The 13584-nt window shown below is 42.6% G+C and overlaps 1 protein-coding gene across 1 annotated transcript; it reads right to left on the bottom strand.

Moving 5' to 3' along the window:
* Positions 1 to 1763: 1763 nt before the first annotated feature.
* LOC128939122 (pantetheinase-like) lies at positions 1764 to 7581 on the bottom strand. The gene is made up of 7 exons (XM_054279903.1): positions 7369 to 7581; positions 7146 to 7276; positions 5894 to 6086; positions 5002 to 5293; positions 3461 to 3834; positions 3134 to 3304; positions 1764 to 1883 (listed from the first exon to the last, which is right to left on the bottom strand). The coding sequence occupies exons 1-7, from the start codon at positions 7579 to 7581 to the stop codon at positions 1764 to 1766; spliced, it is 1494 nt and encodes a 497-aa protein (XP_054135878.1).
* Positions 7582 to 13584: the final 6003 nt, after the last annotated feature.

The raw sequence follows: 13584 nt of genomic DNA, 5'->3' as shown, positions 1-13584 counted from the left end.
AGCAGGGTTCATTGCTCTTGTGTATTGAAATGGTGGAGCTATTCTGAGGCTGCTGCAACAGTCCATGCAATTTCATCCTCTGCTTGTCCAAGTTCTTGCTTTGTCATCAGAAATGGAAAAGAGCTTAATAAACTCCTCAGTGGTTTATTGTGTGGCACCCTTGGAACCCTCTCAGGGAGAGGAAAGTTGTGCAGCACATCTCAAAAACTGCAGGTAAGCTGCTCTTCAAATTTGCTTTTAGTGTAATTTTCAAGGAATCCTGGACTTCTGTATTCTGCTAATGGATGAGATATAAGAATCCTTTCCTGATATCCTGGATCAGGAATAGCAGTATTTATTGTATCCTAACTGTGACAAGCTCTGACAACCCAAGACAGTCAGCTCTGCAGGTACCTGGGAAGTACCCAGAACTTGAGAAATGCCAGCAAGCAATATGTGGGAGGTTTTTCCGTTCACTTGTGAGATGCTGAACAAGGAACCAGCAAGCACAACTTAGAGTCCTTGCCTGTTTTGAGTAACTGCTCCCGAGTGGTACAGTTCCCCCATTGAGTGAAAGTTCAAGTGTTTTATTTCCAGGGTGAAAACACTCCCAGAAAGAGCTCCTAAAATTGCACGCTGGGAAGCTGCAGCATGGGTAAAATCAGAAATCATGTGATTTCAACAACTTCTGGATAACATACATAGGTATGCTTGGGGTGGGAAGTCACAGTGTGTTTCCTACATGCCGCATTTAGCACAGCTCAGTGCTAACCTTGGTGCAGGCTCTAAGAATGGCGGTAGATGCAAAGTGCTACAGGATAAGTGTGGAGGCAGGGACCACTCCAAGATATATTGGATGCAAACAAATCTCATTTGCTCCATAACACAATAGGCAGAAATGAGGCCCAGGGCTGCCAAGTTTGAGATCACATTCCTAGAAATCCAAAATAAGGCCCATTTCTTACACTAAAGGGTGAAATGTGTTTCAGGTGCTAAAAGATTGCCTATTTCATATATCTTAACAGTTTTGAAGAAATTATCCATATACCCAGGAGAAGGTGTTGGAGTACTGTGCTGTGTATGATAAGTTGGATGTGAAGTGCCCTGGACGCAACACTCACCTGCCATGTACAAATAGGTGCAAGATCAGTGCGACTGCAGAATTGGATGTGCTTTATCTTATCTTTAGCCAGACCTACCACCTGGATGGGTTGTGGAGGACCACTTTCTCTAAAATTGCACCTAAGATAATTTCAAATCTGGTTTGCTCTTTATTGTACAATGCCTAGGTCAGAATGGGGCCAAGGCTCATTAAGTGTTAAGCAGGCCCTCTTGATTGGGCTGTAAGGCTGAAAAATGCAGAAACTTAATGCTTATACAACCTGAAAAACAGGAAGGGCCAAAAGGGACAGAAAGACTTTCTTGGAGAGAATTTATTCTCCAATAAAATGACAAACAACATTTCATAGATTTTGTTACCAGTCTTCTTTCTACTGCAATTCTATCAATGAATATGAAATCTTGGGTGAAACAAAATTTATGATTAAAAGATTTATGTGGCAGATCCTGCATACTAAAAAATAATTGCACTGGCTCAAGCCCTGTTAAAAAGGCACGCACAGCAAGGTGAACACATCACTTTCTCCCAAATAAGCCCAACTGCCACAGGTGCTGAGCACAAGTGCAATATATTGCAGAACAGGAATCATACAAGGTAACTGCTATGGCTCAGGAGGAAACTCCCCTCCTGTCTCTGGTGAGTGTGTAACCCCTAAGGAGACACTTTACAGGGAAATTCGCAGAGGATGTGGCTGGTCCTTCTCATAAAGCCTTCCAAAAAGTGTCGCTGTTACCAGCGGTTTCGACGTGCCATGCTTGCTTTGCAAACGCCCATCGCGTAGCACCTGGTGGAAAAGGGAAAGAATGGCACTAATGGTCAGCTAACAGAGTAGCAATACTGCATTGTACAGAAAGAATAGGTCTTAGATGCTAAATATTTTGATGCAACACTTCTAAAAACAGTCATGGTAGTAAAAGAAAACAGAATTCTCTCTGGGTCCGCCACAGCCTTGCCATTATAGCCTTCCTACACTTCCTTGGGTCCAGAAATCCTTAAACTTTCCTCTGTCTTTGGAAATAAAGACCATTTTCTCTACCTCATAAGAAGGTGAGAGTGAGAATAACTAATTTGTTAGATTCTCTTTAGTTACTCATACAAGGCAAAAAAGGTTATATGCACATCTAGGACATACTTGAAACATTTTTTGATTTGTAGACCCCAGAACAATTTTCAGATGGAAATTGAGAATGTCAAGCTATTGCCGTACATAGTTTTTCTTATTTCCATTTTATATATCAATTTGAAATCACTGTTCACCAACTGTGAACACCTGTAACAACTTTTTTTGCCCCTGTGACAAAAGCTAAGCATGTATTTAAGAAAATACATCCTATTGTTTTAAAATCAGACCATGATCATATTTTTAGGATACCAATAAATTCTTTGATGTGCCTATTTTTACAGAAGTCTCCTTCAAAAACAAGTATGAAGGGTGAACAATGCTTTTCAATTTCCTATTTTGTAAAAAAATCACCTTTGTTTCCCCTAAAATTTTTCAGGTCTTTCTTGCTGTCTTCATTGTCTCTTGTAAACTGTTAAATACTTCTTCCAAATCAATGAGGATTTCATCTAGCCTATTGCATAAAACTAACCTAAGGTTTATGAATGAAAACATCTTCTAGCAAAAATAAAATGTGAACCGCCAAAAAAAAAATAAACCCCACAAACCCCTAAAAAATCACTTTTAACATTCTTAATCGCATAGAATCTCTGCTCTTAAACATGATACTGCTAAGTAATTTTTCTTGTTTGGACAATTTCTCGGAGTATTTTATTTCTTTTTCTCCTAAAATAACCATTATGAGAAGCCTGTAGAAAACAGCTCACTGAAAGCTGTGGTTTCTTCATTTATGATCTGAAGTGGGAAGGCAGATTTGCTGGATTGATTCAATCCTCCATTTAAACCTGTCCCCTTGGGTGCCAGTCAGAAAAACCAAAGAAAGCAGTTCTTGGATGGGGCTTTGCTGCCAGATCAATTTTCAGCCCCACAGCCTGAGAAACCTTGCCACAAGCAGCTCCAGGGTGTCCCATTACCTTGAACTCCCCAGGGGCCAGCTGCACCCCGCTGTACAGCACTTCTGGGAAGATGTAGCTGGTGCCAAACGTGCCACTGAGGGAGAACATGTCAAACTTGGTCTGAGCCGTCTCCATGGGCTGCCCACATGTGCTCAGGTTTGTGCTGGGGCACTTGAGCAGAGTGCAGATCTGTGGGGAGGAGGAGACAGAAAGGCAAAACATCACTGAGCTTTCAGCAACCACGAGCTGGATTTCGTAGCAAGCAAAGTTCCCAGGATGCAGTAATGGACAAATGTTTTTAGGTGGTTGTTACATGGCCACACTCACCTCTAAACATGCAATTACCTGCCAATGGTATTTTATGAGAGAACCGTGAAGCCCATCAAATGCACCCAGGACATAAACTTCATCTCTTCTCTTGTCTGACATCTGGTAGACCAGATGACAGCAAAGATCTCCTTGGCAAACAGTGTAATTTCCATCCTTGTGCCTGAGTTCTCTGAAAGTGAATATATCCTTCCGGACAGCTCCCGAGAAAGTGTCGTTTTCTTCAGGAAACTTCTCGATGCTCGTGGCATGCAAGCTCCAGTTGACGGCAGGGGGGTAGGTGGGGGAAAGACGGGGGTGTGCACTCAACTCTGCTAGCAGGAGATGTCCCTCCTCGGTGGCACTGTCGTAGTGGTAGGCAGCAGGTCCCTCTGGTGTGAACAGCCCACTGCCTGCCAAGGACACCACCAGCCCCTCGTTAGCCAGCACCACACAGCACAGCTTGGCAGGGGTGCCAGTCACCCTCCACACCACACTGGCATTGCTTTTCAGTGATACTCTGTTCATTCAATACATTACTGAAAGGTTTTGGAATAATTTTAAAGCACCAAAAAGCCGAAATACCCACCCTAGTGTTAAAACTTAGGTTTATTGAAAAATAAATCATAGCTCTCAGAGTGGCATATTTGACAAAGGAGGCAATCATGGGGGTAGCTATGTTTCACTAAAGGACACACAGGGCTGTGGCCTAAACTCAGTCTATTTAGGGCAGGCAAAAATGCTCCTTTTTAGTTTTCACTTTGATTCAGGGAAGAGATGCAGCTATATCCTTTTCTTAGTAAAGAGAAAAAAAAAAGACAGTATGTTGTCATCTTATTGCAAAAGTTCCATAACTTCTTGGTAATTTCTCATGGTCAACTCCTCACAGCACTGACTCCTTCTTTTTCACAGCACAACCAACAAACTCCAACTCCCTTCTCAACCAGCTAACCCTTGTGTAGCACTCGTCTTCTTATTGGACACAGCTGTGGCCTGTTAAGGGCAGGCCTGTTCCTAATCTTTGGTGATTAGCACAGCTGCAACTCCTCAGGGGTGAGATTGCCTTCTGCACTTATTCTCTTACATTCTACCCCCCCACAGCAGTAAATCTATTTTCACAGCAAAGTAAAACATAATATCTCTAAGTCTTCAGCAGCCACAAGAAAAAAGAGTGGAATTCTTCTTTTGGTTTTACACCAATAGGTTCTCTTTTTTTCTCCATTTAACTGTTGATTGAATTTTAAACAGGAAATTCTGCCTCTAGATGAGAGATTGAAAATTTAAGTAAAACTTTTTGCTATTTTCTGAAATAAAATTTCATTTTTTAAGTTATCAAAACTTAATTTCTATTTTTCTACTTTTAGAAATGTCTAATGTGTTAATGTCTGTTTTTTCTATTTTTACCTTTTTCAGAACATTCAACATCCTTTTCCTTGAAGTTGTTTGTTGCATTCAGTACCAAATCACAAAGATCTTTAGTCCAATTGAAACACTGTTTTTCAGAGACTTCACTATGTCTAAAACATTTCTGCCTGCTTCTGAATCTGGGAACAATTTCCCTGTTCCTGAATGCAACTCACCTGTCATTGCCATGGTTGTGTTGTGAGTATTTGCAGAAAGTAAATTAACACCCATGCCCATAGCCCAGGCAGAGTGAAACTCAATTGCAGTCAGAAAGGGCAGGACATTCATCCAAGCTGTTGGGAAGAGCACGGTGTCCACCTGCATCTTGCTCACCAGGACCACAGCAGGCTCATAGAAAAGGATGTCAAAGCAAGTGAAAATGCCAAACTTCCCAAAAGGAGTCTCAAAGGTGACAGCTTCTGGCTCTTTTGGATAATCAAACTGAGTTTCACTTCTAAACAGATTGTACTGCAGGTGAAGAAAATGGCATATTAGAAACTGAAAATAAGGCAAGATTATGAACAGCTTTTGCATCTGAGACAGGCGTTAATGCAGAACTGGGAGTGGAGGTACCTGAGCTGGCTAGCACAGCTGGTTTGTATCCAATCAACTGACCCTCCTGCCCAAAAAATGGGGTGGCTGTGCCCCATCTACCTCCTGACAGCAATGCCCATCCAGTATTAGCTATACTCCAAGACCAAGGGCCAAGATGTCCCCTGAGAAAGCACTGTCTAGGTTGGCCACGAATGTATCAAGGAAAAGCTAATGTTTATTGAGTATGGAAAATTCTGTCACTGTTTTCTTACCATTTACTGTCATAAATGTAGCCTTTAAGTGTTTGGCAGCTGGCATGCACTCTGCAGCTGCAGTGCTCCTGGGAATAATTTGACTGACTGGTCAAGCAATTACTTATTTTTTCTTCGGGCCATAAGATCAACAAATCATCCTGGACTGGTTGTCACTTTATAGTAATGTAAAATTACTGTATAAACTATCTGAAATTGGTGCCAGAGAGCTGAAAAATTCATTGATAATGAATTAGAGGTTGATGCTGAAGCCTTTCCTTACCTTATGGTAGCGAGCCACCAGTTTCCCCTGTGCATCAAAGACAACATCCGTGTTGTAGTGGTACCGACTGTCCCTGGGGCAGCTGGGATGACTGGAGTCACACGGCTTCTTGTCCCCAATATTTGCAACCACATAGATGGAGTTATTTCTGGCCATGCAGCTGAGTCGTTCCTGCACTGGTGCTGGACCAAATCTATTGCATTTTTAGTGAAGGAAAAAAAAAGTCTTATAGAATTTTAAGGGCCCCATGTAAAAGTAATGCATTCAGAATTACTGCACCATTAACTGCACATCCCCAGATGCTGAAAAAGCAATAGATCAAAACATAGGTTTTGTTCATTTTCTTCTCTGTTCATAGCATCATTTTAAAATGCCAGTCTCTTTTATCTTTAAAAAATGGTCTCCCCTGTGTTCTTCTTTCCTGTATCCTTTACAATGTTATTTTCTGTGTGGATAGAATTCCCAGCTAACATGCATACAAAGATGTGAAGAGCTTCACAAAGCAAAGACAAGAATAAATCAGAACAGAGACATAAATCTTAAATTGCCGAAAAAGCAAATTATCAAGCAGCTCTAAGCCGTGATTCAGAAGAAAATTTTAGCCTTTTTTAATAATTGTTGTCTGTATGCCTTTAGTAAAAAGTGGGCACAACATTTACAGAGCTGAGGACTCCTGAAATCTGGCTTCATAAATCCTCAAAAGAGAACATAAAACGTTAGCTTCGGCATGAACTGAGTCTTTTCAGTGTCCCAAGCTGACACACATTGGGACCACCTCTATGTGTAACACAGCAGATGTGCAGGTGGCTGGATTTCCAAAAGATATTTCTTTCAGATCTAGATTAATATTTTGTGCAATTTGGTCTAGAAATCACTCAGCCACCTGAACTGAGGACTGAACCAGCTTGTCTGATCTATGCAGCTACATGATAATAAAATAGCTTCCACTTACAGAAGGTTTTCACAAGTGATCTGAATCGATAAATTTGTACATGTTTTTAAAATAATTATTTTGCCTAAAACATCCTCATTTTTGTCGTTTTGCAAGTAAAACTGTCTCAGTGCTTTTACCTGACATATTCCCACTACCATTTAATTAAGAACTCTTTTTGATGCATCTCATCTCTACAGTACTTGTGAATTTTTATAGATTAAAGAATTATCAGTTCTTAGTAATTTAGTGTCTGCTGCTCAAGACTCCATGAGACAGATAAAAGGTTGAAATCACCTAAACCACTGCAGAAGGAATCACCTTGAGGGGTCAGTGCAGGGAATCCAATCCACCGCTGGATCAGGGATATCCTCCAGGTAGGGGTAGATGGATTCCCTTGTGAATCGCCAGCCATAGATGCCGTCCTCAGGAGTCACAATGATGTGGGCACCCTGTCACAACAGGCTCCGTTTAAAGGGCACCCATCAACAGACAGCCAGGAGGGTCAGCAGGAGCAGGAAACACTGATGGACAGCCCTCGTACCTGCTGGGCAGCTTCCTTGATGGCCCCTTCCAAGACATCCATGTTTCTGTTCATCAGGGCCAAAGCATCGCTGGCAGGGACGGGCTCCTGGGTGTCATGTGGCAGGATGACGGCGTGCTCGTAGACGGCTGCCAGGAAGGTGTCGGAGGCGAGGGCCCGAAGGGCTGCGAGTGCAAACAGCACAGCGGGCAGGAGAGCCTGGGAAGGGAGCATGGCTGCAGCTTCCCAGCTCCTGGGTCAGCATGGGCAATATAAACTGGAGAGAAAGAGGAGGAGTAAAGACTAATAGGTTTGCTTTGGCAATAATCTTCCAGTTTACTCTAATCAGTTGAGTAATCTGAGAGATTTCTGCCAAAAAGTCAAAGAAGCTTTTCTCGGAATCTGATCTTGTTTCCAATATGAAAGATTTTAAACAAAATTAGAACAAAAGGCTAAGAGAGCTTGTCAGAAGCCATGTTAATCTACAAGGGGTTCATTGGAAGGAGCACTTGCACATTTCCTTTGCACATCCCTCTCCACGCTTTTGAACCCATCTCAGGGAAAGCCCAGACTCCCCTGGTTAGGATCCACTACTCCATATCACCTTACTGTATATAGCTGCCATCAGTGGAAACTTCAGCCACAACTGAGGACAGACCACCTGCATGGGGTGCAGTCTTGCTCCAGAGTGCAGACAATTCAGCAATATTTATGAGACATGGTCCTGCCATACCTCCTGCTTTTGTCCAATGGCTTATTACAGTTCAAGTGCGTGCCTTGAGAGCATCCTCCCCACTGGGCTCACACTGCAGTACAAACTATCCCTTGAATTGTGCTGACCTCTCTGCCTAGAGCTAACAGACTTGCTTGTTTTGTGAGAAAGAATTTGACAACACAATTTTTTCTTTACTATGGTCCTTTCAAAAGGAAGGTTTTGTACAATAAGCAACTTGAAATTACTCATGGAAAGCACCATTTTTTCTCATGGAAATAAATTTTTAGCACAGTATTTTGTAAATAGAATATTCCTACTGCAGTTTTAGATGATACCTAGAAAAACCTTAGTTAGGACCTGTAGTACTTTAGTGAGGGTAAAGGAGTATAACCTGACTTGTCATTTACCACTTAGAAGAAATTTTACAAAAACCCCTTCTTCCTCCTTGAAAAATCTTCCTATTCCCTATGTAGTGTCACCCATAAGAATGATCCTTCTCCATCAACACCAAGGCATCTTCAGGAGAAGCCAACACTTCATCAAGTCTATGATTCTAAAATGTCATTGTGCTCACAGATGGCTGCAACATCTGTGTTCAGGGCACAGGGCTCCAGAGCAGATAGCACCAAAAGCACAGCAGAGACACAAGTTTTAGGAAGCCCCATGTCTGGAGCCTGGAAGTCACCCAAGAGGATGTGGCAGGCAGGCAAAGACAGTGGGCTTTAAAAAGAGGAAGTCTTGCACAAAAGCTGGGAATTCCCCAGGGTAGCTACAAGATGACACCTATGTAATCACCCTGTCGGGAAAGACTCAGCATCAAAGACAAGGGAGCTGCCAGCATTGAGCAATTCTGCCTCACAGCAAAACAGGGAAGTGACTGAGAAGCCACCACTGTGCTGCAGCTGAAAAAACGTTACTTACCAGACAGACAAAAAAATCAGGCATAGTATTGCTGTAGTAACACAGTTCAAGCAAGCCTGGGCCCCGAAGGAAAACAGCTTTGGGAAATCTCAGCAGAGATCAGCGTGGACACATTCCTGCCCAAGCTCAAGGGCATGAGGCGCTGGGAGAGGTAGGCCCCAGCATGGGCAATACCTGTGCCACCCCAGCTCAGCACAGCACAGGCTGGAGTAGCAGAGACTTTGAGGGCTGCTATATATCCTAGGGGAAGCTGCTGGGAAGGCTGGTTGTCTGAGCAGAACCATCAGCATACCCACCACTCAATAACAAACCCCAAAGATCTCTGGTCCCCAAAGATCTCTGGTCCCCAAAGATCTCTGTAGGAAGACCGTCGTGAATAGGACACACAATTTCTAGATTTTGCCTATTGCAATGTGCTTTCTTATATCCACAGATCACTCCGGCAGAAATCTTGAAGCTAAAGCTGCATGTGCACAAAAATCACTTGTATCTGGCACCCAAGTTTCTTACCTTCCTTGGTTCTGACTCAGCAGTGAGGTAACGAAAGGGTTTTTTCTGCACTACCCTCGAAGAAGTGTTTATTGTTATTGGTGGTTACACGCAGCCTTGTTTTATACAGAGGGAGTTGGTATGTGGGTGATGGGTGGACTTGCACAGGATTACTTTCTGTATGCTTGACTCACTTCTCACAATAACAGATTTCACAATGATAAGTGTTATGCAATCTCTGTAGCAAAAAGAATTCAGTGTCATTATGGCTTCTGCTAGTCTTCTGTAGGAGAACACTCAACATACCTTAACCAAACCACAATGGCTTGAACAAAATCCTGGATTCAAGATACTCACCACATTCAGGGTTGGGATCCTACACCACCTGCACACATATTTCATTATCCAGAGGACTGGAGTCAGCAGTAAACAAACCTGAAGAAGCCACCTCTCAGTTTTGAGACTGGCCACACACTCCCGCTGACTCCTTTCTGCAAGATGAGACCTTCCCAGGTGCCATAACTTCCCTTAAATCCAGATCCTTTCCCTGGGAGAGAGTTGTGGTATCACCCACCAGGTTCCCTGGGGACAAGTACAGTGTCTGCACTGCGTTTGTATCCATGGGAAGATACCACACTGGATAAACCCTTGCTGGACTGAGATCAGTCTGTGGTCACACAGTAACTGACTCAAACAGTGAACAATGTTTTAAGACAGTGTGGCTTTAGCAGCAATAATGTTGAGCTTCCATGAGTCAGAGCACATTGTCTGGGGCTTTTGATAAACATGTCATTATGTGAGACATGTCACTGTTATGTCACATGTGACTATCTATTTACATTTGGAAACAAAATGGTCATATGGCGCACAGCAGAGGTAATCGGTGCTGGAGTTTGGAGAATATTTGCGCTCCCAGTGTCTCACCAGCTCCAGAACCAGGGATTGAGGACCTTGAGAGCATCATGGCAAAAATCTCGGATGGGTAAAAAAATGGCTAGATGGCACTAAGTTGGGTGGAAGTGTTGATCTGTGTGAGGGTAGGAAGGGTCTACAGAGAGAGCTGGACAGACTTGACCAATGGATAAGGACAATTGCAGGAGGTTCAAGAAGGGGAAGTGCCAGATCCTACACTTGGGTCACAGCAACCCCAAGCAGAGCTACAGGCTGGGAGAGGAGTGGCTCGAGAGCTGTTTGGCAGAAATGGACTTGGGAGTGCTGGCTGACAGCTGGCTCAGTAGGAGCCAGCAGTGTGCCCAGGTGGCCAAGAAGATCAATGCATCTGGGCCTGTATCAATAACAGTGCGGCCAGCAGGAGCAGGGAAGTGATCATCCACTGTATTTAGCACTGGTGAGGCTGCACTTTGGCACTGTGTTTCATTCTGGAACTCTAACAAGGGCATTGAAGTGACGGAGCCTGTCCAGAGAAGGGCAACAAGGCTCCTGAAAGGTCTAGAAAACATGCATTATGAGGACCAGCTGAGTGAGCTGGATTTGTTTAGTCCAGAGAAGAGGAAGCTCACAGGAGACCTCATCACTCTCTACAACTCCCTGAAAGGAGTTTGCTGTGAGGTGAGGGCCAGTCTCTCCTGCTGTGCCTGCAATGAGAGGACTAGAGGTAATGGCCTTAAACTGGGACAGAGGAGATTCAGGTTAGATATTAGAAAAAATTTTTTCACTGTACACGTGGTGAGGCATTGGAATAGGTTGGGCAGGGAGGTGGTTGAGCCCCAGAGATGTTTAAGAGGGGTCTGGATATGGCACTGCATGATGGCTTAATGGTTAAGGAGCTACTGTGGCAATGCCAAGTTTACAGCTGGACTGGATGATCTCAAAGGTCTCTTCCAACCCTGAAAATTCTATGATTCTATGGTGAGACCAGCAATGGTAGCAATGTGGGGAAAAGGAAGGAGAAATTACACAAACAGAGGTCTGACCACTCTTAAGGACACAGCCACAGAACATGCACATCTTTATACACTGATGAGCTGAAAGAAGGTCACTAAGGTCCAGCAGCATCAACAAAACACAGGTCACCGGGGAGAAGAGAAAGCAAAAATGTGAACAGCGCCCTTTCACTGGGACTAGATGGTCTGAAACAGAACTATAAATCCTCAAATTCCTGTAGAAAATTCTTTTGCAGGGCAGCACTACCCATTATTAGCAAGAAGGAGCAAAGGGAAAAGCTTATTTCACAAACATTGGTGTTACATGACCAGAAAGAAACAGAGAAGATGGGAGGCAGGAGCTGCTATGAAATACCAGGTCACTCACTCAGTGATTTGTTTACTGGTTGCAGTAAAAATTCTGTCACTGAATAGCATCCAGCGCAGTCAGGAGGTGTCATCAAGCTGTTTTTCAGAATTGACAACTAGAATAATTTGAGGTTTCAATTCCAAGTTTTATTTCAACAGAGGTTTCATACGAATAATGATTCAAATAATGTTCTGACCAAAAACTGGTGGCACGTTTTGTTTCAGGAGGAGCTCTTTGACTGCAGTCCTCATTCAGCTTCCATGATGCTCTCTGTTGCCCTTTCCTACATGATAGGCACCAATGGCATAAAGGATATAAAACGAAAGCAACAGAAATAGGGGGAAAAAAGGTCTAATAGTGATAAAAGAGCAGACTGGCTAACACAGCACAAGCCATATTCCAGAGACAAAGAAGTATGGAGCATGTGTATAGACCTGCCAGAAATCACATATTTCACTGCTTTATTTACTGGTCCTATAATAATCTGCAATGAAAAAATATGCAATGCTGTTTTAATAAGAATGTATAGTTTGGACTACAATTCAGTCTTTCTGAGGATTAGAAAAATAAAATTCCAACAAACAGAGAAAAACAACTGCTGTTTTGACCAATAAAATATTAGCAATCTTGACATAGAAATAGATTCTTCTCTATACATGGTAGTAATAATAACAACACAATATTTCCACATTGTTGCTAAACAAAACACATTGATGAGTTTTTGCAACTGGAAATGAGAAACATAATTGGGATGGTGGTTGTAGATGATGCTGTATCCCATTTGAATATATATTTGATGTAAGAATAACAGTATACCGTTTCAGTTATGGAAATATCATGGGGAGCCATGTTGGTTGTAGGTCTTGTTTCAGATGATCCCCTTTCGTACAACAAAAAGCATCACAGTAATGACTGATTTAGTTGTTTTTTTTCTTACTTATCAAGCATTCAAGACATGATTGAAAAACATGAAACAAGGAGTTTATTAGAGGAGTATCCATACGAACACATTAAGAGCTCAGAAAAACATGACAAAACAGGAAGAAGGTACATCACAACAAATCTCTCACAGAAACTAATGATTTCATTAAAATGTGTTTAATAGGTCTGACTAATCACTATGAGCAGGTTCACTCTGGCTGCTTTGAGACAGTTTATTCCATTGCTGTCCTGCAGAGGACTTAGCAGGACACAAATCCAGGCTGTCATAAAAACTTCTTCATTCTAGTATCTTCATATTTCTCAATTTCTGTACTATGTCTCAGTACGTGCAGCTTGCTTCTGAGTTTCTCTAGACCACAGAAATTGCATTAGTATCTCAGTGTCATGCATCCCTTGAGTTTATCCCAGTGTCTCTCCCAGTCACTTCTGTTTAGCTGGGCATCACTTTCCAACAGCATTCCAACAGAAAATACGAATCTGGATAGAATTTTTCATCTGAAATAAGGCATGTGAGTAACTCATTGCCTGTCTCTCGCTAGCCTGAAGCAAAAGAGCAGGCTAGTTCACCAAGTACAGTAGCATGCCTGCCTCTCTGCACACCTTTCTGCCCCCATGAACATGCTGTGTATTGAAAGGCCTTCACTTTTAATCTTCAACTCGCTTCAAATCCATTTGTTCCTATGACATTTTCCAGTTCTTGACTTTCTAGTATTTGCACTATTCTCATTTGAAAAAAGCAATCTGAGCAGAGGGAATCAGAGCAGGCTGTGTTCAGCTACAGCAGACTGTCACTGTAGAGCTGGTTCAGAAAATACAGACAGGCTGATGAATGCAAATACCACAGAGTCCTCTCACAGAGTAGTGCTGACCGAGGGTTTCAATCACTAGGAACTTTGATTTTTATCTGGTGATTTTCA

The sequence above is a fragment of the Melozone crissalis genome, unplaced genomic scaffold, assembly GCF_028551555.1.
Source record: "Melozone crissalis strain CALT ecotype California unplaced genomic scaffold, PUWL_Pcris_2 ptg000027l_1, whole genome shotgun sequence".
Classification (NCBI taxonomy): Eukaryota; Metazoa; Chordata; class Aves; order Passeriformes; family Passerellidae; genus Melozone; species Melozone crissalis.
Note: the sequence above shows the minus strand (reverse complement) of the source record. Positions and strands in the feature narration are given on the sequence as shown.

Bases quoted from the DNA above. Each gene is read 5' to 3' on its own strand.
- LOC128939122 (XM_054279903.1), bottom strand. From the start codon at position 7,581: ATGCTCCCTTCCCAGGCTCTCCTGCCCGCTGTGCTGTTTGCACTCGCA. The intron at 6,087-7,145 runs GTGATTCCTTCT...AAAATGCAATAG, and splicing joins CCCTGCACTGACCCCTCAAG to ATTTGGTCCAGCACCAGTGC. The intron at 3,305-3,460 runs GTAATTGCATGT...TCCTCCCCACAG, and splicing joins TCATAAAATACCATTGGCAG to ATCTGCACTCTGCTCAAGTG.